This window comes from Anas platyrhynchos, chromosome 9 (assembly GCF_047663525.1).
Source record: "Anas platyrhynchos isolate ZD024472 breed Pekin duck chromosome 9, IASCAAS_PekinDuck_T2T, whole genome shotgun sequence".
Taxonomy (NCBI): domain Eukaryota; kingdom Metazoa; phylum Chordata; class Aves; order Anseriformes; family Anatidae; genus Anas; species Anas platyrhynchos.
Genome location: NC_092595.1, coordinates 17,692,162 through 17,714,806, shown reverse-complemented (window position 1 = coordinate 17,714,806; position 22,645 = coordinate 17,692,162). Strand labels below are relative to the sequence as shown.

Genomic DNA, 22,645 nt, shown 5'->3' with positions numbered 1-22,645 from the left:
TCTAGATTACTTTCATCCCCTGTGCTGTGGGGTCCCTCCCACAGGTACCGTCCTTCCCAAACTGATCCGGCGTGGGCTTCCCACCGGCAGCAGCTCCTTGAGAACTGCTCCAGTATGGCTCCGTCCCACAGGCTCCATCCCTCAGGAGCACACTGCTCCAGCCTGGGTCCCCCCCGGGCAGCAGCTCCCCCTCCATCCCCTGCTCTTGCATGGGCTCCTCTCCACGGGCTACAGGGCTGGCCCAGAATCTGCTCCGGCAGGGGTCTTGCACAGGCCACAGCCTCTGTCACTGCAGGGCCACCTGCTCCAGCGGGGGCTCCTCCACGGGCTGCAGCGTGGAGCCCTGCTCCACTGTGGTACTCCATGGGCTGCAGGGGGACAGCCTGCTGCACCAGGGGCCTCTCCACAGGCTGCAGGGGACTTGGGCTGCGTGCCTGGAGCACCTCTCCTCCTCTCTCCTTCTTCACTGATCTTGGCGCCTGCAAGGCTGTTTCTCACTCCTTTCCCTCTCCCAGCTGCTGTGTAGACATGTTTGTTTTAGTTGGTTTTTGTTTTTTTCCCCTGTCTTTAATACGCTCTCCCAGAGTCGTTGCTTGTTGGCTTGGCTCTGGCCAGCAGCGGGGCCCTCATCTGACATGGGGCAGCTTCTGGAGTCTTCTCACAGAAGCCACCCCTACGGCCCCCTGCTACCCAAACCTTGCCACAGAAACCCACTAGAGATGCGAGGCTGGGACACGAAGTAGCAACAATGTCACGTCCAGGCCCAGTCCTGCCCAGCCTCTTCATGAATGATGCGCAGGGCGGAGCAGGCCGTGCCCTCAGCAAGTCTGCTGCTGATCCAAGCTGGGAGGAGATAGGGATGCACCAGAGGGTGGTGCTGCCCTCCAGAGGGCCCTGGGCAGGCCGGAGAAATGGCCTGGCAGGATCCTCCTGGAGTTGGCGCCAGGGAAGCTTGAAGCTGAGGCCCTGGGGAGGAAAGCTGGAGAGCCCGAGGCTTGTTGGAGTTGCCCCAGCTGGAGGCCTGGGTCCAGTTCTGGGCTCCCCAGGACAGGAGAGCCATGGGCCTACTGGAGGGAGCGCAGTGAATGGCAGCCAAGCTGGTGGCAGGACTGGAGCATCTGTCCTCTGGGGAGAGCTGGAGAGAGCCGTGACTGCTCGTTGTGGAGAAGGCCTGTGGGGATCTGGCTGAAGGATCTCAATATGTGAAGAGAAGGTGCAAAGGAGATGGAGCCAGGCTCTTCTCAGTGGTGCCCAGTGTCCACGTGGCTGCAGGTGGCCCTGCTTGAGCATGGGGGTTGGAGCAGGTGACCTGCAGAGGTGCCTTCCAAGCCCGAGCCCACTGTGTGTCCGGTGGTTTTGCAGGGACCTGAACCAAAGCGCGGCCATTCAGCCAGGCCCGAGCAGCGGGGCAGCTGTGAAGGAGGCTGCCAGGAGGCTGCCATTCTGGATTTGCAAGGTCTTCTTGCATTGAAGCTTTTCCTCCGTTTTTCTTGCTTCCTCTTTCGTTTGAGGGAAGGAGGGACTGAATGGTTCCTGACAGACCTTTTCTGTCCTCTGCAGACGTCTCTGGTTTGATGCTTCCTTAATTGCTCCACTGATGTGTCGTGTTCTTGTCCCTTCCTTCTTTCTGGGCATCCTCTGCCTCCCTGTAGCATTCTCAAGGGTTAGTAGTGGTGGGAAGAGCAAGAAGAGCCTTTTCTGCAAAGACCTGTGCTTGCGATGGGGCTGGGCCTGGCACTTGTAGTCTTGTGAACCTGGTGTGTCTTCGTGGGCACCTGGCCCTTTCCTCTGCAGCTGGGAGTGGTTGGGGGTGGTCCTGAGCAAGGAAGGGGCTGTGGCCTCCTGTGTAGGGGAAGCTCCAGGCTGGCTGGTGACTGCAAGGGAGAGCTGAGGCGAGGCTGGCCTCCAGAGCAAGCCAGGAGGTGTTGTGTCAGTATGGGAGGCGGGGAGGCTTATATTGATGAAGTACCTTCTATCTATCCTTCTATTTGCAGCCAGACCATTGCTGCAACTTGTTTGGCTTGAACTCTCTTTGCTGGAGCCCCTTCACAGGACACCGTATTTCAATCCATAATGCTGAAAGGAGAATATTGCTGTCTTTGGGTGGTAACTCTGCTTAGAGCCTTCTTCCAAAGCGGAGGCTGAGCATCAGCTTCTGGTAGGAGAAGGTAGTTCGAGGCCACAACCACTTTTAAGTTATTCTTTAATAAATATATTCCTTTAATGATAGTAAAACCAAAAAAGTGTTGGGCTAAATGTTTGTGCTCCAGTCCTGATTTGGTTGGTCTGTCTCTGCCTTGACTCTTCTCCGAGTTGTTCAAGTGCCCACGTGCTGAGGCTCTGCTTCTGCTCAGCACAGCACTGGGGGTCAGCTTCCTGCTTGGTGGTCAGGTCTGCTTTGTTAAATAGCAGTGCCTCCTTTCTTCTTTTTTCTTTTTTGAGGGGTGGGTGTTTTGCGTGTATTTATGTCTTAGTCTGAGTGTTCAAGAAGCGGTAATCATGTAGACAAAAAACCAAAACCACTTTATTTGTACAGGCAAATGCACAAAGCGAGCCGCAGCACACTGTGCTCCCCCTGGAGCATCTGTCCCCAGGCCGGGATCAGGGCTGTGGCCGGCTGTAGGGGCTGTGGCGCTGGGGCAGCACCCTGCCACGGCCGGCTCTCCTCTCCGGTGGTGAGGGTGAGGAGCTGGGAGCTGCAAGGGGAGGCAGGAAGGTCAGCGGATGTGCCCACCCTGCCTGGCCTGCAGAGGGCACGGAGGGCTCTGGCGCCCCGAGCCTGAGCACGCCGTGCCCCTTACCAGTGCCAGTGCCCGGGCCAGCGCAGCCAGCGCACTCCCACTGCTGCGTGGTGTCCCCAAGGCCGGAGCATCGGCGGTGGGTCCCGCTGGCGGCACAGGAGGAGCAGAGCAGCAGCTGCCAGGGCCTGGGGAAGAAGTTGTGCTGGTGAGCACGCAGAGCCCAGCAGGCAGTGGCGCCACAAAGGCCCCCAAGGCTCCAGAAGCATTGCTCACGGCGCCCCAGCAGAGGGGAAGGTGCCTGGGCAGAGCCCCAGCAGCCACTGCACGGCTTGCTGGAGATGTGGCTCACAGCCCCCAGCAGCCGGGGAGCTGCTGCTGTGGATGCTCACCCTTCCTCTTGCCACTGCTCGCGGCCTCCCCTGTACAGGCACTGCCTGGCATCGCAGCGGCCATACAGCTGCGGCAGTGCCGGCTCCTCCTCCTCGTCTTGCTCCCAAGCCGGCTTTCTTCAAGAGAAAGTAGGAAAGAAAGGTCACGAGCTCCTGGGGCACTCACTCAGCAAGTGTCAGTGCTGATGCTGGGACAGGGCTCAGGGGCATCCCTGGCGGCAGGCCAGCATCCTCCTGTCCCCCAGGCAGGCAGCCCCTTTTGTTGGGGACAGTCTGCCTGGAGGGATTAGGGCCTGGGGCTGTGCCCTCTCCTGCCTTGAGTGGGGTGGGAAGGAAGGAAGGAAGGAAGGAAGGAACGCACTTGTTGGGCACGCGGATTCCCATGTGCAGCATCTCAGGGAGAAAGCGCTCCCGGTCCCGGCAGTGAGGACACGCAAAGTGCCTGAGGCCCGCCCGAAGCGCCTGTCCCTGTGGAAGAGAGACTCCCCGTGTGAGCAGGACGCCGCTGCGGGCGCATGGTGTCCCTGCGGGCTGGCAGAGGGAAGGGCCTCCTACCTGGATGCAGCCGCGGTGGAACCAGGCGTGCTTGCAGGAGGGGCACACCATGGTGGTGTAGGAGAGGCTGTCCTCCACCACCTCCATGCAGATGATGCACGTGGTGTGCCCCTCCTGCAGCGTCTCCACGCTCTGCTGCGGGCGGTGCTCCCAGCAGAAGGAGCTGCGTGAGGACGGAAGAGTTGAGTGAGGCCAGGGACCACGCGTGCCACACCGGGGACTCTGCCTGCAGGGCGCAGGCTGAGGGGGCTGCAGCCCAAGCTAGGGCAGCTCGTACCTGTAGTCCCCAAAGAACTGCGAGATGCAGCCCCGCTGGGAGCTGCAGGGCAGGTGGAAGCGGCGCGAGCAGCGCTTCTGCCAGCAGGCGACGGTGGCCCCCTTCTTGCGGCAGACGCAGCAGCGCTGCAAAGAGCACAGCAGCCCCGTCAGGGACGTGGCCGGGGCCACTGGCACTTGCCCGGAGCTTGTCCAGAGCCTCGAGGATTTCTTTGCCAGGGCTTGGGCTCAGCTGCCACAAGCCTCGTCTGCTCCAAAAAAGCCCTCACCTTGCGAGCTGCCCGACCCGCTACCCGCCTGATATCCGCGCAGAGGAATCCGAAGATTCCTTCCCCTTCAGCGCCTCGCTGGTACAGGCCCTGGGCTGGAAACTGGAAGAGAGCAAAGCCCCGCAGCTGCTCAGGGCAAGGAGATAGGGACCATGGTGGGGAGGCTGTGCTGGCAGCGCAGCAGGAGGAGGTGACAGCCAGCGAGCAGCGCGCTGGGGATGCCACAGTCCTGTGGGCTCCAGGTGCCAGGCAAGGGCTTGGGGAAAGGCGCGGGCAGCCGCGGGGAGCTCACCAGGCAGTGCACGTGGGCGCAGACCCCGTCCACCTGCAACATCGGCCCGCAGCCATCCAAGCTGGTGTCCGAGCGGTGGCACAGCACGCACTCTGGGGGAGGCAGGGCGGCAGCCATGGATGAGAGCATCCCCCCACTGAGCACCTGGCAGGTGTCCCCGAGGGACGCCCGCAAGGGCCTGCTCGGGGGCTCCTGGCAGGGCGTCCCCGGGTGTCCACAGCCCAAGCGGCTCTGCACAGCCCCAGGGGGTGCTCAGGGCCCTCCACCTCCAGGGAGCTGCTGGGGCATCTGCTCTCACCGTCCTCCTGTGCCTCAGGGGCCTTCTCCTCCTCTCCGGCAGCCATGCTGCGCAGCAACTCCTCGCCTCGCCTGGCCTCGCCTCGCTGCCAGGAGCTGCTGCCTCCACGCCTGGCGCTCACCAGAGACGCAAAGTCCCCCCCAGACTCGCCTGTGTCACTGGTGTCATAGTGCTCCCTCCGTGTCACTAGGAGACCATGGAGTGGTGGATGATGCGGCAGGGCCCAGGAGCTCCCCCAGCCTCACAGACACCCCCTGGGCTTCCAAGCCCACGGTGCAGCCTCTTCATCCCCGTGAATGGCCGTGGTGGCTTGGCCTAGGCTGGCGGCCAGGTGCCCACCCAGCTGCTGTCTCGTTCCCTCCTCAGCTGGGGAAGGGAGAGAAAATTCGAGGGAGAAACCCTCGTGGCTTGTGAGGAGGGCACAGGGAGATGGCTCACGGGCTGCAGGAGAAGCAGAGAAGTGAGAAACAAAGAAACAAAAGGAAACAACAACAACAACAACAACACCTTTCCCCCACCCGTCCTCTTCCCCCTCTTCCCCCCGAGTGGCGTAGGAGAATGCGGGAATGGGGGCTGCGGTCAGTCTGTAGCACTTGGTCTCTGCCGCTGCTTCTCGGTCACTCTTGTCCCCTGCTCCAACGTGGGGTCCCTCCCACAGGTGCCGTCCTTCCCAAACTGATCCGGCGTGGGCTTCCCACCCGCAGCAGCTCCTCGAGAACTGCTCCAGTATGGCTCCGTCCCACAGGCTCCATCCCTCAGGAGCACACTGCTCCAGCCTGGGTCCCCCCCGGGCAGCAGCTCCCCCTCCATCCCCTGCTCTTGCATGGGCTCCTCTCCACGGGCTACAGGGCTGGCCCAGAATCTGCTCCGGCAGGGGTCTTGCACAGGCCACAGCCTCTGTCACTGCAGGGCCACCTGCTCCAGCGGGGGCTCCTCCACGGGCTGCAGCGTGGAGCCCTGCTCCACTGTGGTACTCCATGGGCTGCAGGGGGACAGCCTGCTGCACCAGGGGCCTCTCCACAGGCTGCAGGGGACTTGGGCTGCGTGCCTGGAGCACCTCTCCTCCTCTCTCCTTCTTCACTGATCTTGGCGCCTGCAAGGCTGTTTCTCACTCCTTTCCCTCTCCCAGCTGCTGTGTAGACATGTTTGTTTTAGTTGGTTTTTGTTTTTTTCCCCTGTCTTTAATACGCTCTCCCAGAGTCGTTGCTTGTTGGCTTGGCTCTGGCCAGCAGCGGGGCCCTCATCTAACATGGGGCAGCTTCTGGAGTCTTCTCACAGAAGCCACCCCTACGGCCCCCTGCTACCCAAACCTTGCCACAGAAACCCACTAGAGATGCGAGGCTGGGACACGAAGTAGCAACAATGTCACGTCCAGGCCCAGTCCTGCCCAGCCTCTTCATGAATGATGCGCAGGGCGGAGCAGGCCGTGCCCTCAGCAAGTCTGCTGCTGATCCAAGCTGGGAGGAGATAGGGATGCACCAGAGGGTGGTGCTGCCCTCCAGAGGGCCCTGGGCAGGCCGGAGAAATGGCCTGGCAGGATCCTCCTGGAGTTGGCGCCAGGGAAGCTTGAAGCTGAGGCCCTGGGGAGGAAAGCTGGAGAGCCCGAGGCTTGTTGGAGTTGCCCCAGCTGGAGGCCTGGGTCCAGTTCTGGGCTCCCCAGGACAGGAGAGCCATGGGCCTACTGGAGGGAGCGCAGTGAATGGCAGCCAAGCTGGTGGCAGGACTGGAGCATCTGTCCTCTGGGGAGAGCTGGAGAGAGCCGTGACTGCTCGTTGTGGAGAAGGCCTGTGGGGATCTGGCTGAAGGATCTCAATATGTGAAGAGAAGGTGCAAAGGAGATGGAGCCAGGCTCTTCTCAGTGGTGCCCAGTGTCCACGTGGCTGCAGGTGGCCCTGCTTGAGCATGGGGGTTGGAGCAGGTGACCTGCAGAGGTGCCTTCCAAGCCCGAGCCCACTGTGTGTCCGGTGGTTTTGCAGGGACCTGAACCAAAGCGCGGCCATTCAGCCAGGCCCGAGCAGTGTCGTGTTCTTGTCCCTTCCTTCTTTCTGGGCATCCTCTGCCTCCCTGTAGCATTCTCAAGGGTTAGTAGTGGTGGGAAGAGCAAGAAGAGCCTTTTCTGCAAAGACCTGTGCTTGCGATGGGGCTGGGCCTGGCACTTGTAGTCTTGTGAACCTGGTGTGTCTTCGTGGGCACCTGGCCCTTTCCTCTGCAGCTGGGAGTGGTTGGGGGTGGTCCTGAGCAAGGAAGGGGCTGTGGCCTCCTGTGTAGGGGAAGCTCCAGGCTGGCTGGTGACTGCAAGGGAGAGCTGAGGCGAGGCTGGCCTCCAGAGCAAGCCAGGAGGTGTTGTGTCAGTATGGGAGGCGGGGAGGCTTATATTGATGAAGTACCTTCTATCTATCCTTCTATTTGCAGCCAGACCATTGCTGCAACTTGTTTGGCTTGAACTCTCTTTGCTGGAGCCCCTTCACAGGACACCGTATTTCAATCCATAATGCTGAAAGGAGAATATTGCTGTCTTTGGGTGGTAACTCTGCTTAGAGCCTTCTTCCAAAGCGGAGGCTGAGCATCAGCTTCTGGTAGGAGAAGGTAGTTCGAGGCCACAACCACTTTTAAGTTATTCTTTAATAAATATATTCCTTTAATGATAGTAAAACCAAAAAAGTGTTGGGCTAAATGTTTGTGCTCCAGTCCTGATTTGGTTGGTCTGTCTCTGCCTTGACTCTTCTCCGAGTTGTTCAAGTGCCCACGTGCTGAGGCTCTGCTTCTGCTCAGCACAGCACTGGGGGGTCAGCTTCCTGCTTGGTGGTCAGGTCTGCTTTGTTAAATAGCAGTGCCTCCTTTCTTCTTTTTTCTTTTTTGAGGGGTGGGTGTTTTGCGTGTATTTATGTCTTAGTCTGAGTGTTCAAGAAGCGGTAATCATGTAGACAAAAAACCAAAACCACTTTATTTGTACAGGCAAATGCACAAAGCGAGCCGCAGCACACTGTGCTCCCCCTGGAGCATCTGTCCCCAGGCCGGGATCAGGGCTGTGGCCGGCTGTAGGGGCTGTGGCGCTGGGGCAGCACCCTGCCACGGCCGGCTCTCCTCTCCGGTGGTGAGGGTGAGGAGCTGGGAGCTGCAAGGGGAGGCAGGAAGGTCAGCGGATGTGCCCACCCTGCCTGGCCTGCAGAGGGCACGGAGGGCTCTGGCGCCCCGAGCCTGAGCACGCCGTGCCCCTTACCAGTGCCAGTGCCCGGGCCAGCGCAGCCAGCGCACTCCCACTGCTGCGTGGTGTCCCCAAGGCCGGAGCATCGGCGGTGGGTCCCGCTGGCGGCACAGGAGGAGCAGAGCAGCAGCTGCCAGGGCCTGGGGAAGAAGTTGTGCTGGTGAGCACGCAGAGCCCAGCAGGCAGTGGCGCCACAAAGGCCCCCAAGGCTCCAGAAGCATTGCTCACGGCGCCCCAGCAGAGGGGAAGGTGCCTGGGCAGAGCCCCAGCAGCCACTGCACGGCTTGCTGGAGATGTGGCTCACAGCCCCCAGCAGCCGGGGAGCTGCTGCTGTGGATGCTCACCCTTCCTCTTGCCACTGCTCGCGGCCTCCCCTGTACAGGCACTGCCTGGCATCGCAGCGGCCATACAGCTGCGGCAGTGCCGGCTCCTCCTCCTCGTCTTGCTCCCAAGCCGGCTTTCTTCAAGAGAAAGTAGGAAAGAAAGGTCACGAGCTCCTGGGGCACTCACTCAGCAAGTGTCAGTGCTGATGCTGGGACAGGGCTCAGGGGCATCCCTGGCGGCAGGCCAGCATCCTCCTGTCCCCCAGGCAGGCAGCCCCTTTTGTTGGGGACAGTCTGCCTGGAGGGATTAGGGCCTGGGGCTGTGCCCTCTCCTGCCTTGAGTGGGGTGGGAAGGAAGGAAGGAAGGAAGGAAGGAAGGAAGGAACGCACTTGTTGGGCACGCGGATTCCCATGTGCAGCATCTCAGGGAGAAAGCGCTCCCGGTCCCGGCAGTGAGGACACGCAAAGTGCCTGAGGCCCGCCCGAAGCGCCTGTCCCTGTGGAAGAGAGACTCCCCGTGTGAGCAGGACGCCGCTGCGGGCGCATGGTGTCCCTGCGGGCTGGCAGAGGGAAGGGCCTCCTACCTGGATGCAGCCGCGGTGGAACCAGGCGTGCTTGCAGGAGGGGCACACCATGGTGGTGTAGGAGAGGCTGTCCTCCACCACCTCCATGCAGATGATGCACGTGGTGTGCCCCTCCTGCAGCGTCTCCACGCTCTGCTGCGGGCGGTGCTCCCAGCAGAAGGAGCTGCGTGAGGACGGAAGAGTTGAGTGAGGCCAGGGACCACGCGTGCCACACCGGGGACTCTGCCTGCAGGGCGCAGGCTGAGGGGGCTGCAGCCCAAGCTAGGGCAGCTCGTACCTGTAGTCCCCAAAGAACTGCGAGATGCAGCCCCGCTGGGAGCTGCAGGGCAGGTGGAAGCGGCGCGAGCAGCGCTTCTGCCAGCAGGCGACGGTGGCCCCCTTCTTGCGGCAGACGCAGCAGCGCTGCAAAGAGCACAGCAGCCCCGTCAGGGACGTGGCCGGGGCCACTGGCACTTGCCCGGAGCTTGTCCAGAGCCTCGAGGATTTCTTTGCCAGGGCTTGGGCTCAGCTGCCACAAGCCTCGTCTGCTCCAAAAAAGCCCTCACCTTGCGAGCTGCCCGACCCGCTACCCGCCTGATATCCGCGCAGAGGAATCCGAAGATTCCTTCCCCTTCAGCGCCTCGCTGGTACAGGCCCTGGGCTGGAAACTGGAAGAGAGCAAAGCCCCGCAGCTGCTCAGGGCAAGGAGATAGGGACCATGGTGGGGAGGCTGTGCTGGCAGCGCAGCAGGAGGAGGTGACAGCCAGCGAGCAGCGCGCTGGGGATGCCACAGTCCTGTGGGCTCCAGGTGCCAGGCAAGGGCTTGGGGAAAGGCGCGGGCAGCCGCGGGGAGCTCACCAGGCAGTGCACGTGGGCGCAGACCCCGTCCACCTGCAACATCGGCCCGCAGCCATCCAAGCTGGTGTCCGAGCGGTGGCACAGCACGCACTCTGGGGGAGGCAGGGCGGCAGCCATGGATGAGAGCATCCCCCCACTGAGCACCTGGCAGGTGTCCCCGAGGGACGCCCGCAAGGGCCTGCTCGGGGGCTCCTGGCAGGGCGTCCCCGGGTGTCCACAGCCCAAGCGGCTCTGCACAGCCCCAGGGGGTGCTCAGGGCCCTCCACCTCCAGGGAGCTGCTGGGGCATCTGCTCTCACCGTCCTCCTGTGCCTCAGGGGCCTTCTCCTCCTCTCCGGCAGCCATGCTGCGCAGCAACTCCTCGCCTCGCCTGGCCTCGCCTCGCTGCCAGGAGCTGCTGCCTCCACGCCTGGCGCTCACCAGAGACGCAAAGTCCCCCCCAGACTCGCCTGTGTCACTGGTGTCATAGTGCTCCCTCCGTGTCACTAGGAGACCATGGAGTGGTGGATGATGCGGCAGGGCCCAGGAGCTCCCCCAGCCTCACAGACACCCCCTGGGCTTCCAAGCCCACGGTGCAGCCTCTTCATCCCCGTGAATGGCCGTGGTGGCTTGGCCTAGGCTGGCGGCCAGGTGCCCACCCAGCTGCTGTCTCGTTCCCTCCTCAGCTGGGGAAGGGAGAGAAAATTCGAGGGAGAAACCCTCGTGGCTTGTGAGGAGGGCACAGGGAGATGGCTCACGGGCTGCAGGAGAAGCAGAGAAGTGAGAAACAAAGAAACAAAAGGAAACAACAACAACAACAACAACACCTTTCCCCCACCCGTCCTCTTCCCCCTCTTCCCCCCGAGTGGCGTAGGAGAATGCGGGAATGGGGGCTGCGGTCAGTCTGTAGCACTTGGTCTCTGCCGCTGCTTCTCGGTCACTCTTGTCCCCTGCTCCAACGTGGGGTCCCTCCCACAGGTGCCGTCCTTCCCAAACTGATCCGGCGTGGGCTTCCCACCCGCAGCAGCTCCTCGAGAACTGCTCCAGTATGGCTCCGTCCCACAGGCTCCATCCCTCAGGAGCACACTGCTCCAGCCTGGGTCCCCCCCGGGCAGCAGCTCCCCCTCCATCCCCTGCTCTTGCATGGGCTCCTCTCCACGGGCTACAGGGCTGGCCCAGAATCTGCTCCGGCAGGGGTCTTGCACAGGCCACAGCCTCTGTCACTGCAGGGCCACCTGCTCCAGCGGGGGCTCCTCCACGGGCTGCAGCGTGGAGCCCTGCTCCACTGTGGTACTCCATGGGCTGCAGGGGGACAGCCTGCTGCACCAGGGGCCTCTCCACAGGCTGCAGGGGACTTGGGCTGCGTGCCTGGAGCACCTCTCCTCCTCTCTCCTTCTTCACTGATCTTGGCGCCTGCAAGGCTGTTTCTCACTCCTTTCCCTCTCCCAGCTGCTGTGTAGACATGTTTGTTTTAGTTGGTTTTTGTTTTTTTCCCCTGTCTTTAATACGCTCTCCCAGAGTCGTTGCTTGTTGGCTTGGCTCTGGCCAGCAGCGGGGCCCTCATCTAACATGGGGCAGCTTCTGGAGTCTTCTCACAGAAGCCACCCCTACGGCCCCCTGCTACCCAAACCTTGCCACAGAAACCCACTAGAGATGCGAGGCTGGGACACGAAGTAGCAACAATGTCACGTCCAGGCCCAGTCCTGCCCAGCCTCTTCATGAATGATGCGCAGGGCGGAGCAGGCCGTGCCCTCAGCAAGTCTGCTGCTGATCCAAGCTGGGAGGAGATAGGGATGCACCAGAGGGTGGTGCTGCCCTCCAGAGGGCCCTGGGCAGGCCGGAGAAATGGCCTGGCAGGATCCTCCTGGAGTTGGCGCCAGGGAAGCTTGAAGCTGAGGCCCTGGGGAGGAAAGCTGGAGAGCCCGAGGCTTGTTGGAGTTGCCCCAGCTGGAGGCCTGGGTCCAGTTCTGGGCTCCCCAGGACAGGAGAGCCATGGGCCTACTGGAGGGAGCGCAGTGAATGGCAGCCAAGCTGGTGGCAGGACTGGAGCATCTGTCCTCTGGGGAGAGCTGGAGAGAGCCGTGACTGCTCGTTGTGGAGAAGGCCTGTGGGGATCTGGCTGAAGGATCTCAATATGTGAAGAGAAGGTGCAAAGGAGATGGAGCCAGGCTCTTCTCAGTGGTGCCCAGTGTCCACGTGGCTGCAGGTGGCCCTGCTTGAGCATGGGGGTTGGAGCAGGTGACCTGCAGAGGTGCCTTCCAAGCCCGAGCCCACTGTGTGTCCGGTGGTTTTGCAGGGACCTGAACCAAAGCGCGGCCATTCAGCCAGGCCCGAGCAGTGTCGTGTTCTTGTCCCTTCCTTCTTTCTGGGCATCCTCTGCCTCCCTGTAGCATTCTCAAGGGTTAGTAGTGGTGGGAAGAGCAAGAAGAGCCTTTTCTGCAAAGACCTGTGCTTGCGATGGGGCTGGGCCTGGCACTTGTAGTCTTGTGAACCTGGTGTGTCTTCGTGGGCACCTGGCCCTTTCCTCTGCAGCTGGGAGTGGTTGGGGGTGGTCCTGAGCAAGGAAGGGGCTGTGGCCTCCTGTGTAGGGGAAGCTCCAGGCTGGCTGGTGACTGCAAGGGAGAGCTGAGGCGAGGCTGGCCTCCAGAGCAAGCCAGGAGGTGTTGTGTCAGTATGGGAGGCGGGGAGGCTTATATTGATGAAGTACCTTCTATCTATCCTTCTATTTGCAGCCAGACCATTGCTGCAACTTGTTTGGCTTGAACTCTCTTCGCTGGAGCCCCTTCACAGGACACCGTATTTCAATCCATAATGCTGAAAGGAGAATATTGCTGTCTTTGGGTGGTAACTCTGCTTAGAGCCTTCTTCCAAAGCGGAGGCTGAGCATCAGCTTCTGGTAGGAGAAGGTAGTTCGAGGCCACAACCACTTTTAAGTTATTCTTTAATAAATATATTCCTTTAATGATAGTAAAACCAAAAAAGTGTTGGGCTAAATGTTTGTGCTCCAGTCCTGATTTGGTTGGTCTGTCTCTGCCTTGACTCTTCTCCGAGTTGTTCAAGTGCCCACGTGCTGAGGCTCTGCTTCTGCTCAGCACAGCACTGGGGGTCAGCTTCCTGCTTGGTGGTCAGGTCTGCTTTGTTAAATAGCAGTGCCTCCTTTCTTCTTTTTTCTTTTTTGAGGGGTGGGTGTTTTGCGTGTATTTATGTCTTAGTCTGAGTGTTCAAGAAGCGATAATCATGTAGACAAAAAACCAAAACCACTTTATTTGTACAGGCAAATGCAAGCGAGCCGCAGCACACTGTGCTCCCCCTGGAGCATCTGTCCCCAGGCCGGGATCAGGGCTGTGGCCGGCTGTAGGGGCTGTGGCGCTGGGGCAGCACCCTGCCACGGCCGGCTCTCCTCTCCGGTGGTGAGGGTGAGGAGCTGGGAGCTGCAAGGGGAGGCAGGAAGGTCAGCGGATGTGCCCACCCTGCCTGGCCTGCAGAGGGCACGGAGGGCTCTGGCGCCCCGAGCCTGAGCACGCCGTGCCCCTTACCAGTGCCAGTGCCCGGGCCAGCGCAGCCAGCGCACTCCCACTGCTGCGTGGTGTCCCCAAGGCCGGAGCATCGGCGGTGGGTCCCGCTGGCGGCACAGGAGGAGCAGAGCAGCAGCTGCCAGGGCCTGGGGAAGAAGTTGTGCTGGTGAGCACGCAGAGCCCAGCAGGCAGTGGCGCCACAAAGGCCCCCAAGGCTCCAGAAGCATTGCTCACGGCGCCCCAGCAGAGGGGAAGGTGCCTGGGCAGAGCCCCAGCAGCCACTGCACGGCTTGCTGGAGATGTGGCTCACAGCCCCCAGCAGCCGGGGAGCTGCTGCTGTGGATGCTCACCCTTCCTCTTGCCACTGCTCGCGGCCTCCCCTGTACAGGCACTGCCTGGCATCGCAGCGGCCATACAGCTGCGGCAGTGCCGGCTCCTCCTCCTCGTCTTGCTCCCAAGCCGGCTTTCTTCAAGAGAAAGTAGGAAAGAAAGGTCACGAGCTCCTGGGGCACTCACTCAGCAAGTGTCAGTGCTGATGCTGGGACAGGGCTCAGGGGCATCCCTGGCGGCAGGCCAGCATCCTCCTGTCCCCCAGGCAGGCAGCCGCTTTTGTTGGGGACAGTCTGCCTGGAGGGATTAGGGCCTGGGGCTGTGCCCTCTCCTGCCTTGAGTGGGGTGGGAAGGAAGGAAGGAAGGAAGGAAGGAAGGAAGGAAGGAACGCACTTGTTGGGCACGCGGATTCCCATGTGCAGCATCTCAGGGAGAAAGCGCTCCCGGTCCCGGCAGTGAGGACACGCAAAGTGCCTGAGGCCCGCCCGAAGCGCCTGTCCCTGTGGAAGAGAGACTCCCCGTGTGAGCAGGACGCCGCTGCGGGCGCATGGTGTCCCTGCGGGCTGGCAGAGGGAAGGGCCTCCTACCTGGATGCAGCCGCGGTGGAACCAGGCGTGCTTGCAGGAGGGGCACACCATGGTGGTGTAGGAGAGGCTGTCCTCCACCACCTCCATGCAGATGATGCACGTGGTGTGCCCCTCCTGCAGCGTCTCCACGCTCTGCTGCGGGCGGTGCTCCCAGCAGAAGGAGCTGCGTGAGGACGGAAGAGTTGAGTGAGGCCAGGGACCACGCGTGCCACACCGGGGACTCTGCCTGCAGGGCGCAGGCTGAGGGGGCTGCAGCCCAAGCTAGGGCAGCTCGTACCTGTAGTCCCCAAAGAACTGCGAGATGCAGCCCCGCTGGGAGCTGCAGGGCAGGTGGAAGCGGCGCGAGCAGCGCTTCTGCCAGCAGGCGACGGTGGCCCCCTTCTTGCGGCAGACGCAGCAGCGCTGCAAAGAGCACAGCAGCCCCGTCAGGGACGTGGCCGGGGCCACTGGCACTTGCCCGGAGCTTGTCCAGAGCCTCGAGGATTTCTTTGCCAGGGCTTGGGCTCAGCTGCCACAAGCCTCGTCTGCTCCAAAAAAGCCCTCACCTTGCGAGCTGCCCGACCCGCTACCCGCCTGATATCCGCGCAGAGGAATCCGAAGATTCCTTCCCCTTCAGCGCCTCGCTGGTACAGGCCCTGGGCTGGAAACTGGAAGAGAGCAAAGCCCCGCAGCTGCTCAGGGCAAGGAGATAGGGACCATGGTGGGGAGGCTGTGCTGGCAGCGCAGCAGGAGGAGGTGACAGCCAGCGAGCAGCGCGCTGGGGATGCCACAGTCCTGTGGGCTCCAGGTGCCAGGCAAGGGCTTGGGGAAAGGCGCGGGCAGCCGCGGGGAGCTCACCAGGCAGTGCACGTGGGCGCAGACCCCGTCCACCTGCAACATCGGCCCGCAGCCATCCAAGCTGGTGTCCGAGCGGTGGCACAGCACGCACTCTGGGGGAGGCAGGGCGGCAGCCATGGATGAGAGCATCCCCCCACTGAGCACCTGGCAGGTGTCCCCGAGGGACGCCCGCAAGGGCCTGCTCGGGGGCTCCTGGCAGGGCGTCCCCGGGTGTCCACAGCCCAAGCGGCTCTGCACAGCCCCAGGGGGTGCTCAGGGCCCTCCACCTCCAGGGAGCTGCTGGGGCATCTGCTCTCACCGTCCTCCTGTGCCTCAGGGGCCTTCTCCTCCTCTCCGGCAGCCATGCTGCGCAGCAACTCCTCGCCTCGCCTGGCCTCGCCTCGCTGCCAGGAGCTGCTGCCTCCACGCCTGGCGCTCACCAGAGACGCAAAGTCCCCCCCAGACTCGCCTGTGTCACTGGTGTCATAGTGCTCCCTCCGTGTCACTAGGAGACCATGGAGTGGTGGATGATGCGGCAGGGCCCAGGAGCTCCCCCAGCCTCACAGACACCCCCTGGGCTTCCAAGCCCACGGTGCAGCCTCTTCATCCCCGTGAATGGCCGTGGTGGCTTGGCCTAGGCTGGCGGCCAGGTGCCCACCCAGCTGCTGTCTCGTTCCCTCCTCAGCTGGGGAAGGGAGAGAAAATTCGAGGGAGAAACCCTCGTGGCTTGTGAGGAGGGCACAGGGAGATGGCTCACGGGCTGCAGGAGAAGCAGAGAAGTGAGAAACAAAGAAACAAAAGGAAACAACAACAACAACAACAACACCTTTCCCCCACCCGTCCTCTTCCCCCTCTTCCCCCCGAGTGGCGTAGGAGAATGCGGGAATGGGGGCTGCGGTCAGTCTGTAGCACTTGGTCTCTGCCGCTGCTTCTCGGTCACTCTTGTCCCCTGCTCCAACGTGGGGTCCCTCCCACAGGTGCCGTCCTTCCCAAACTGATCCGGCGTGGGCTTCCCACCCGCAGCAGCTCCTCGAGAACTGCTCCAGTATGGCTCCGTCCCACAGGCTCCATCCCTCAGGAGCACACTGCTCCAGCCTGGGTCCCCCCCGGGCAGCAGCTCCCCCTCCATCCCCTGCTCTTGCATGGGCTCCTCTCCACGGGCTACAGGGCTGGCCCAGAATCTGCTCCGGCAGGGGTCTTGCACAGGCCACAGCCTCTGTCACTGCAGGGCCACCTGCTCCAGCGGGGGCTCCTCCACGGGCTGCAGCGTGGAGCCCTGCTCCACTGTGGTACTCCATGGGCTGCAGGGGGACAGCCTGCTGCACCAGGGGCCTCTCCACAGGCTGCAGGGGACTTGGGCTGCGTGCCTGGAGCACCTCTCCTCCTCTCTCCTTCTTCACTGATCTTGGCGCCTGCAAGGCTGTTTCTCACTCCTTTCCCTCTCCCAGCTGCTGTGTAGACATGTTTGTTTTAGTTGGTTTTTGTTTTTTTCCCCTGTCTTTAATACGCTCTCCCAGAGTCGTTGCTTGTTGGCTTGGCTCTGGCCAGCAGCGGGGCCCTCATCTAACATGGGGCAGCTTCTGGAGTCTTCTCACAGAAGCCACCCCTACGGCCCCCTGCTACCCAAACCTTGCCACAGAAACCCACTAGAGATGCGAGGCTGGGACACGAAGTAGCAACAATGTCACGTCCAGGCCCAGTCCTGCCCAGCCTCTTCATGAATGATGCGCAGGGCGGAGCAGGCCGTGCCCTCAGCAAGTCTGCTGCTGATCCAAGCTGGGAGGAGATAGGGATGCACCAGAGGGTGGTGCTGCCCTCCAGAGGGCCCTGGGCAGGCCGGAGAAATGGCCTGGCAGGATCCTCCTGGAGTTGGCGCCAGGGAAGCTTGAAGCTGAGGCCCTGGGGAGGAAAGCTGGAGAGCCCGAGGCTTGTTGGAGTTGCCCCAGCTGGAGGCCTGGGTCCAGTTCTGGGCTCCCCAGGACAGGAGAGCCATGGGCCTACTGGAGGGAGCGCAGTGAATGGCAGCCAAGCTGGTGGCAGGACTGGAGCATCTGTCCTCTGGGGAGAGCTGGAGAGAGCCGTGACTGCTCGTTGTGGAGAAGGCCTGTGGGGATCTGGCTGAAGGATCTCAATATGTGAAGAGAAGGTGCAAAGGAGATGGAGCCAGGCTCTTCTCAGTGGTGCCCAGTGTCCACGTGGCTGCAGGTGGCCCTGCTTGAGCATGGGGGTTGGAGCAGGTGACCTGCAGAGGTGCCTTCCAAGCCCGAGCCCACTGTGTGTCCGGTGGTTTTGCAGGGACCTGAACCAAAGCGCGGCCATTCAGCCAGGCCCGAGCAGTGTCGTGTTCTTGTCCCTTCCTTCTTTCTGGGCATCCTCTGCCTCCCTGTAGCATTCTCAAGGGTTAGTAGTGGTGGGAAGAGCAAGAAGAGCCTTTTCTGCAAAGACCTGTGCTTGCGATGGGGCTGGGCCTGGCACTTGTAGTCTTGTGAACCTGGTGTGTCTTCGTGGGCACCTGGCCCTTTCCTCTGCAGCTGGGAGTGGTTGGGGGTGGTCCTGAGCAAGGAAGGGGCTGTGGCCTCCTGTGTAGGGGAAGCTCCAGGCTGGCTGGTGACTGCAAGGGAGAGCTGAGGCGAGGCTGGCCTCCAGAGCAAGCCAGGAGGTGTTGTGTCAGTATGGGAGGCGGGGAGGCTTATATTGATGAAGTACCTTCTATCTATCCTTCTATTTGCAGCCAGACCATTGCTGCAACTTGTTTGGCTTGAACTCTCTTCGCTGGAGCCCCTTCACAGGACACCGTATTTCAATCCATAATGCTGAAAGGAGAATATTGCTGTCTTTGGGTGGTAACTCTGCTTAGAGCCTTCTTCCAAAGCGGAGGCTGAGCATCAGCTTCTGGTAGGAGAAGGTAGTTCGAGGCCACAACCACTTTTAAGTTATTCTTTAATAAATATATTCCTTTAATGATAGTAAAACCAAAAAAGTGTTGGGCTAAATGTTTGTGCTCCAGTCCTGATTTGGTTGGTCTGTCTCTGCCTTGACTCTTCTCCGAGTTGTTCAAGTGCCCACGTGCTGAGGCTCTGCTTCTGCTCAGCACAGCACTGGGGGTCAGCTTCCTGCTTGGTGGTCAGGTCTGCTTTGTTAAATAGCAGTGCCTCCTTTCTTCTTTTTTCTTTTTTGAGGGGTGGGTGTTTTGCGTGTATTTATGTCTTAGTCTGAGTGTTCAAGAAGCGATAATCATGTAGACAAAAAACCAAAACCACTTTATTTGTACAGGCAAATGCAAGCGAGCCGCAGCACACTGTGCTCCCCCTGGAGCATCTGTCCCCAGGCCGGGATCAGGGCTGTGGCCGGCTGTAGGGGCTGTGGCGCTGGGGCAGCACCCTGCCACGGCCGGCTCTCCTCTCCGGTGGTGAGGGTGAGGAGCTGGGAGCTGCAAGGGGAGGCAGGAAGGTCAGCGGATGTGCCCACCCTGCCTGGCCTGCAGAGGGCACGGAGGGCTCTGGCGCCCCGAGCCTGAGCACGCCGTGCCCCTTACCAGTGCCAGTGCCCGGGCCAGCGCAGCCAGCGCACTCCCACTGCTGCGTGGTGTCCCCAAGGCCGGAGCATCGGCGGTGGGTCCCGCTGGCGGCACAGGAGGAGCAGAGCAGCAGCTGCCAGGGCCTGGGGAAGAAGTTGTGCTGGTGAGCACGCAGAGCCCAGCAGGCAGTGGCGCCACAAAGGCCCCCAAGGCTCCAGAAGCATTGCTCACGGCGCCCCAGCAGAGGGGAAGGTGCCTGGGCAGAGCCCCAGCAGCCACTGCACGGCTTGCTGGAGATGTGGCTCACAGCCCCCAGCAGCCGGGGAGCTGCTGCTGTGGATGCTCACCCTTCCTCTTGCCACTGCTCGCGGCCTCCCCTGTACAGGCACTGCCTGGCATCGCAGCGGCCATACAGCTGCGGCAGTGCCGGCTCCTCCTCCTCGTCTTGCTCCCAAGCCGGCTTTCTTCAAGAGAAAGTAGGAAAGAAAGGTCACGAGCTCCTGGGGCACTCACTCAGCAAGTGTCAGTGCTGATGCTGGGACAGGGCTCAGGGGCATCCCTGGCGGCAGGCCAGCATCCTCCTGTCCCCCAGGCAGGCAGCCCCTTTTGTTGGGGACAGTCTGCCTGGAGGGATTAGGGCCTGGGGCTGTGCCCTCTCCTGCCTTGAGTGGGGTGGGAAGGAAGGAAGGAAGGAAGGAAGGAAGGAAGGAACGCACTTGTTGGGCACGCGGATTCCCATGTGCAGCATCTCAGGGAGAAAGCGCTCCCGGTCCCGGCAGTGAGGACACGCAAAGTGCCTGAGGCCCGCCCGAAGCGCCTGTCCCTGTGGAAGAGAGACTCCCCGTGTGAGCAGGACGCCGCTGCGGGCGCATGGTGTCCCTGCGGGCTGGCAGAGGGAAGGGCCTCCTACCTGGATGCAGCCGCGGTGGAACCAGGCGTGCTTGCAGGAGGGGCACACCATGGTGGTGTAGGAGAGGCTGTCCTCCACCACCTCCATGCAGATGATGCACGTGGTGTGCCCCTCCTGCAGCGTCTCCACGCTCTGCTGCGGGCGGTGCTCCCAGCAGAAGGAGCTGCGTGAGGACGGAAGAGTTGAGTGAGGCCAGGGACCACGCGTGCCACACCGGGGACTCTGCCTGCAGGGCGCAGGCTGAGGGGGCTGCAGCCCAAGCTAGGGCAGCTCGTACCTGTAGTCCCCAAAGAACTGCGAGATGCAGCCCCGCTGGGAGCTGCAGGGCAGGTGGAAGCGGCGCGAGCAGCGCTTCTGCCAGCAGGCGACGGTGGCCCCCTTCTTGCGGCAGACGCAGCAGCGCTGCAAAGAGCACAGCAGCCCCGTCAGGGACGTGGCCGGGGCCACTGGCACTTGCCCGGAGCTTGTCCAGAGCCTCGAGGATTTCTTTGCCAGGGCTTGGGCTCAGCTGCCACAAGCCTCGTCTGCTCCAAAAAAGCCCTCACCTTGCGAGCTGCCCGACCCGCTACCCGCCTGATATCCGCGCAGAGGAATCCGAAGATTCCTTCCCCTTCAGCGCCTCGCTGGTACAGGCCCTGGGCTGGAAACTGGAAGAGAGCAAAGCCCCGCAGCTGCTCAGGGCAAGGAGATAGGGACCATGGTGGGGAGGCTGTGCTGGCAGCGCAGCAGGAGGAGGTGACAGCCAGCGAGCAGCGCGCTGGGGATGCCACAGTCCTGTGGGCTCCAGGTGCCAGGCAAGGGCTTGGGGAAAGGCGCGGGCAGCCGCGGGGAGCTCACCAGGCAGTGCACGTGGGCGCAGACCCCGTCCACCTGCAACATCGGCCCGCAGCCATCCAAGCTGGTGTCCGAGCGGTGGCACAGCACGCACTCTGGGGGAGGCAGGGCGGCAGCCATGGATGAGAGCATCCCCCCACTGAGCACCTGGCAGGTGTCCCCGAGGGACGCCCGCAAGGGCCTGCTCGGGGGCTCCTGGCAGGGCGTCCCCGGGTGTCCACAGCCCAAGCGGCTCTGCACAGCCCCAGGGGGTGCTCAGGGCCCTCCACCTCCAGGGAGCTGCTGGGGCATCTGCTCTCACCGTCCTCCTGTGCCTCAGGGGCCTTCTCCTCCTCTCCGGCAGCCATGCTGCGCAGCAACTCCTCGCCTCGCCTGGCCTCGCCTCGCTGCCAGGAGCTGCTGCCTCCACGCCTGGCGCTCACCAGAGACGCAAAGTCCCCCCCAGACTCGCCTGTGTCACTGGTGTCATAGTGCTCCCTCCGTGTCACTAGGAGACCATGGAGTGGTGGATGATGCGGCAGGGCCCAGGAGCTCCCCCAGCCTCACAGACACCCCCTGGGCTTCCAAGCCCACGGTGCAGCCTCTTCATCCCCGTGAATGGCCGTGGTGGCTTGGCCTAGGCTGGCGGCCAGGTGCCCACCCAGCTGCTGTCTCGTTCCCTCCTCAGCTGGGGAAGGGAGAGAAAATTCGAGGGAGAAACCCTCGTGGCTTGTGAGGAGGGCACAGGGAGATGGCTCACGGGCCGCAGGAGAAGCAGAGAAGTGAGAAACAAAGAAACAAAAGGAAACAACAACAACAACAACAACACCTTTCCCCCACCCGTCCTCTTCCCCCTCTTCCCCCCGAGTGGCGTAGGAGAATGCGGGAATGGGGGCTGCGGTCAGTCTGTAGCACTTGGTCTCTGCCGCTGCTTCTCGGTCACTCTTGTCCCCTGCTCCAACGTGGGGTCCCTCCCACAGGTGCCGTCCTTCCCAAACTGATCCGGCGTGGGCTTCCCACCCGCAGCAGCTCCTCGAGAACTGCTCCAGTATGGCTCCGTCCCACAGGCTCCATCCCTCAGGAGCACACTGCTCCAGCCTGGGTCCCCCCCGGGCAGCAGCTCCCCCTCCATCCCCTGCTCTTGCATGGGCTCCTCTCCACGGGCTACAGGGCTGGCCCAGAATCTGCTCCGGCAGGGGTCTTGCACAGGCCACAGCCTCTGTCACTGCAGGGCCACCTGCTCCAGCGGGGGCTCCTCCACGGGCTGCAGCGTGGAGCCCTGCTCCACTGTGGTACTCCATGGGCTGCAGGGGGACAGCCTGCTGCACCAGGGGCCTCTCCACAGGCTGCAGGGGACTTGGGCTGCGTGCCTGGAGCACCTCTCCTCCTCTCTCCTTCTTCACTGATCTTGGCGCCTGCAAGGCTGTTTCTCACTCCTTTCCCTCTCCCAGCTGCTGTGTAGACATGTTTGTTTTAGTTGGTTTTTGTTTTTTTCCCCTGTCTTTAATACGCTCTCCCAGAGTCGTTGCTTGTTGGCTTGGCTCTGGCCAGCAGCGGGGCCCTCATCTAACATGGGGCAGCTTCTGGAGTCTTCTCACAGAAGCCACCCCTACGGCCCCCTGCTACCCAAACCTTGCCACAGAAACCCACTACATCCTCCCAGGCTTAGCCAATGAAGAAGTTCAGTTTTCTTAGGCTGCAGCCACTTTCACACCTGAATTACATCAGCAGATAGCCCTGACTAGAGCCATGTGCAAGAGAGAGTCTGTAAACTATAAGGCCTTTTATCAAAGACTATTAAAGTCAGTGGGAAATTTTCACTGAAGTCTATGGACTTGTTTTTGGGGTTTCAATGGGAAATTCTTTAAAAGAGCATTTTTTCATAGATGCTTAAATCAAATGGTATGATACACTTGGCACTACACCAAAATTTTGACTTTTTGTATCAGCTAAAAATTATTTGACATTTAACTTCTAAAAATCAGGGTAAAATTATCATTTTTTGATTGCTTTGTTAATATTAGGTGTTTGTTATAAAGGTCATTGACATTAACATGACTTTATGTTAAATAATGAGTTTCTTATTGGAGCTAGAAGTACCTAAGCATAACTAAAATGGAAATAAAAGACAAAGGCAGAATAGGCTTAGATATATTTTACTTGTAACAGTTGGGGAGAAAGAGAATAATCAACTTAGCTGGTGGAACTTGTATCAGGAATATAGAATCAGCCAAAACAGAATTCTTGAAACCTATTTTTAATACTTCATTTTAGGAAAAAAAAAAAAAAGTTCTGTAGAATCCAAGTGTAAGGAATAAAAAGGATGCTAGATGAGGTAGGATATTATTGCAAACACTGTATGAATGCAGCAGGTGTTATAAATAACTTGTGAAACCGATTTCTAAATGTA

At 61.1% G+C, this 22,645-nt stretch overlaps 4 protein-coding genes and 1 long non-coding RNA gene across 12 annotated transcripts in view; 1 reads left to right on the top strand and 4 right to left on the bottom strand.

Annotated features, from left to right (window-relative positions):
* Positions 1-2,510: 2,510 nt before the first annotated feature.
* On the bottom strand, positions 2,511-5,381 carry LOC113842274 (PHD finger protein 7). Of its 3 annotated transcripts, none has more exons than XM_072042573.1 (8): positions 4,821-5,381; positions 4,523-4,614; positions 4,231-4,332; positions 3,963-4,087; positions 3,686-3,848; positions 3,492-3,598; positions 3,131-3,247; positions 2,511-2,926 (listed from the first exon to the last, which is right to left on the bottom strand). In XM_072042573.1, exons 1-8 carry the CDS (start codon positions 4,864-4,866, stop codon positions 2,602-2,604), a joined length of 1,077 nt encoding a protein of 358 aa, XP_071898674.1. In that variant the 5' UTR covers positions 4,867-5,381; the 3' UTR covers positions 2,511-2,601. The 3 variants fall into 3 exon arrangements, with proteins under 3 accessions (XP_071898674.1, XP_071898675.1, XP_071898673.1); XM_072042574.1 differs by having other exon boundaries at positions 2,511-2,696; positions 2,802-2,926; positions 3,492-3,848; positions 4,821-5,380; XM_072042572.1 differs by having other exon boundaries at positions 3,492-3,848.
* Positions 5,382-7,758: 2,377 nt separating this feature from the next.
* On the bottom strand, positions 7,759-10,628 carry LOC140003197 (PHD finger protein 7-like). Of its 3 annotated transcripts, none has more exons than XM_072042509.1 (8): positions 10,068-10,628; positions 9,770-9,861; positions 9,478-9,579; positions 9,210-9,334; positions 8,933-9,095; positions 8,739-8,845; positions 8,370-8,486; positions 7,759-8,165 (listed from the first exon to the last, which is right to left on the bottom strand). In XM_072042509.1, the coding sequence occupies exons 1-8, from the start codon at positions 10,111-10,113 to the stop codon at positions 7,841-7,843; spliced, it is 1,077 nt and encodes a 358-aa protein (XP_071898610.1). In that variant the 5' UTR covers positions 10,114-10,628; the 3' UTR covers positions 7,759-7,840. The 3 variants fall into 3 exon arrangements, with proteins under 3 accessions (XP_071898610.1, XP_071898611.1, XP_071898609.1); XM_072042510.1 differs by having other exon boundaries at positions 7,759-7,935; positions 8,041-8,165; positions 8,739-9,095; positions 10,068-10,627; XM_072042508.1 differs by having other exon boundaries at positions 8,739-9,095.
* A 2,359-nt stretch (positions 10,629-12,987) lies between these two features.
* Positions 12,988-15,875, bottom strand: LOC140003196 (PHD finger protein 7-like). Of its 3 annotated transcripts, none has more exons than XM_072042507.1 (8): positions 15,315-15,874; positions 15,017-15,108; positions 14,725-14,826; positions 14,457-14,581; positions 13,986-14,342; positions 13,613-13,729; positions 13,284-13,408; positions 12,988-13,178 (listed from the first exon to the last, which is right to left on the bottom strand). In XM_072042507.1, exons 1-8 carry the CDS (start codon positions 15,358-15,360, stop codon positions 13,084-13,086), a joined length of 1,059 nt encoding a protein of 352 aa, XP_071898608.1. In that variant the 5' UTR covers positions 15,361-15,874; the 3' UTR covers positions 12,988-13,083. The 3 variants fall into 3 exon arrangements, with proteins under 3 accessions (XP_071898608.1, XP_071898607.1, XP_071898606.1); XM_072042506.1 differs by having other exon boundaries at positions 12,988-13,408; positions 13,986-14,092; positions 14,180-14,342; XM_072042505.1 differs by having other exon boundaries at positions 12,988-13,408; positions 15,315-15,875.
* A 2,359-nt stretch (positions 15,876-18,234) lies between these two features.
* Positions 18,235-20,984, bottom strand: LOC119713032 (PHD finger protein 7-like). Of its 2 annotated transcripts, XM_072042512.1 has the most exons (9): positions 20,558-20,984; positions 20,260-20,351; positions 19,968-20,069; positions 19,700-19,824; positions 19,423-19,585; positions 19,229-19,335; positions 18,860-18,976; positions 18,531-18,655; positions 18,235-18,425 (listed from the first exon to the last, which is right to left on the bottom strand). In XM_072042512.1, the coding sequence occupies exons 1-9, from the start codon at positions 20,601-20,603 to the stop codon at positions 18,331-18,333; spliced, it is 972 nt and encodes a 323-aa protein (XP_071898613.1). In that variant the 5' UTR covers positions 20,604-20,984; the 3' UTR covers positions 18,235-18,330. The 2 variants fall into 2 exon arrangements, with proteins under 2 accessions (XP_071898613.1, XP_071898612.1); XM_072042511.1 differs by having other exon boundaries at positions 19,229-19,585.
* Positions 20,985-21,315: 331 nt separating this feature from the next.
* Positions 21,316-22,645, top strand: part of LOC106020112 (uncharacterized) — a 35,810-nt gene continuing 34,480 nt past the window's right edge. Inside the window, exon 1 of the long non-coding RNA XR_005267778.2 lies at positions 21,316-22,137. This is a non-coding gene — a long non-coding RNA (uncharacterized lncRNA). The remainder of the gene's footprint in view (positions 22,138-22,645) is intronic.

Excerpts from the sequence above, each read along its gene's own strand:
- LOC113842274 (XM_072042572.1), bottom strand. The coding sequence starts at position 4,866 with ATGGCTGCCGGAGAGGAGGAGAAGGCCCCTGAGGCACAGGAGGACG. Across the intron at positions 4,615-4,820 it reads CCCTGAGGCACAGGAGGACG|AGTGCGTGCTGTGCCACCGC; the intron begins GTGAGAGCAGAT and ends TGCCTCCCCCAG. Across the intron at positions 4,333-4,522 it reads GCGCCCACGTGCACTGCCTG|TTTCCAGCCCAGGGCCTGTA; the intron begins GTGAGCTCCCCG and ends GCTCTCTTCCAG.
- LOC140003197 (XM_072042508.1), bottom strand. The coding sequence starts at position 10,113 with ATGGCTGCCGGAGAGGAGGAGAAGGCCCCTGAGGCACAGGAGGACG. Across the intron at positions 9,862-10,067 it reads CCCTGAGGCACAGGAGGACG|AGTGCGTGCTGTGCCACCGC; the intron begins GTGAGAGCAGAT and ends TGCCTCCCCCAG. Across the intron at positions 9,580-9,769 it reads GCGCCCACGTGCACTGCCTG|TTTCCAGCCCAGGGCCTGTA; the intron begins GTGAGCTCCCCG and ends GCTCTCTTCCAG.
- LOC140003196 (XM_072042505.1), bottom strand. The coding sequence starts at position 15,360 with ATGGCTGCCGGAGAGGAGGAGAAGGCCCCTGAGGCACAGGAGGACG. Across the intron at positions 15,109-15,314 it reads CCCTGAGGCACAGGAGGACG|AGTGCGTGCTGTGCCACCGC; the intron begins GTGAGAGCAGAT and ends TGCCTCCCCCAG. Across the intron at positions 13,409-13,612 it reads GAGCAGTGGCAAGAGGAAGG|GCCCTGGCAGCTGCTGCTCT; the intron begins GTGAGCATCCAC and ends CTTCTTCCCCAG.
- LOC119713032 (XM_072042511.1), bottom strand. The coding sequence starts at position 20,603 with ATGGCTGCCGGAGAGGAGGAGAAGGCCCCTGAGGCACAGGAGGACG. Across the intron at positions 19,825-19,967 it reads CGGGTCGGGCAGCTCGCAAG|CGCTGCTGCGTCTGCCGCAA; the intron begins GTGAGGGCTTTT and ends TGCTCTTTGCAG. Across the intron at positions 18,977-19,228 it reads GGAATCCGCGTGCCCAACAA|AAAGCCGGCTTGGGAGCAAG; the intron begins GTGCGTTCCTTC and ends TTTCTCTTGAAG.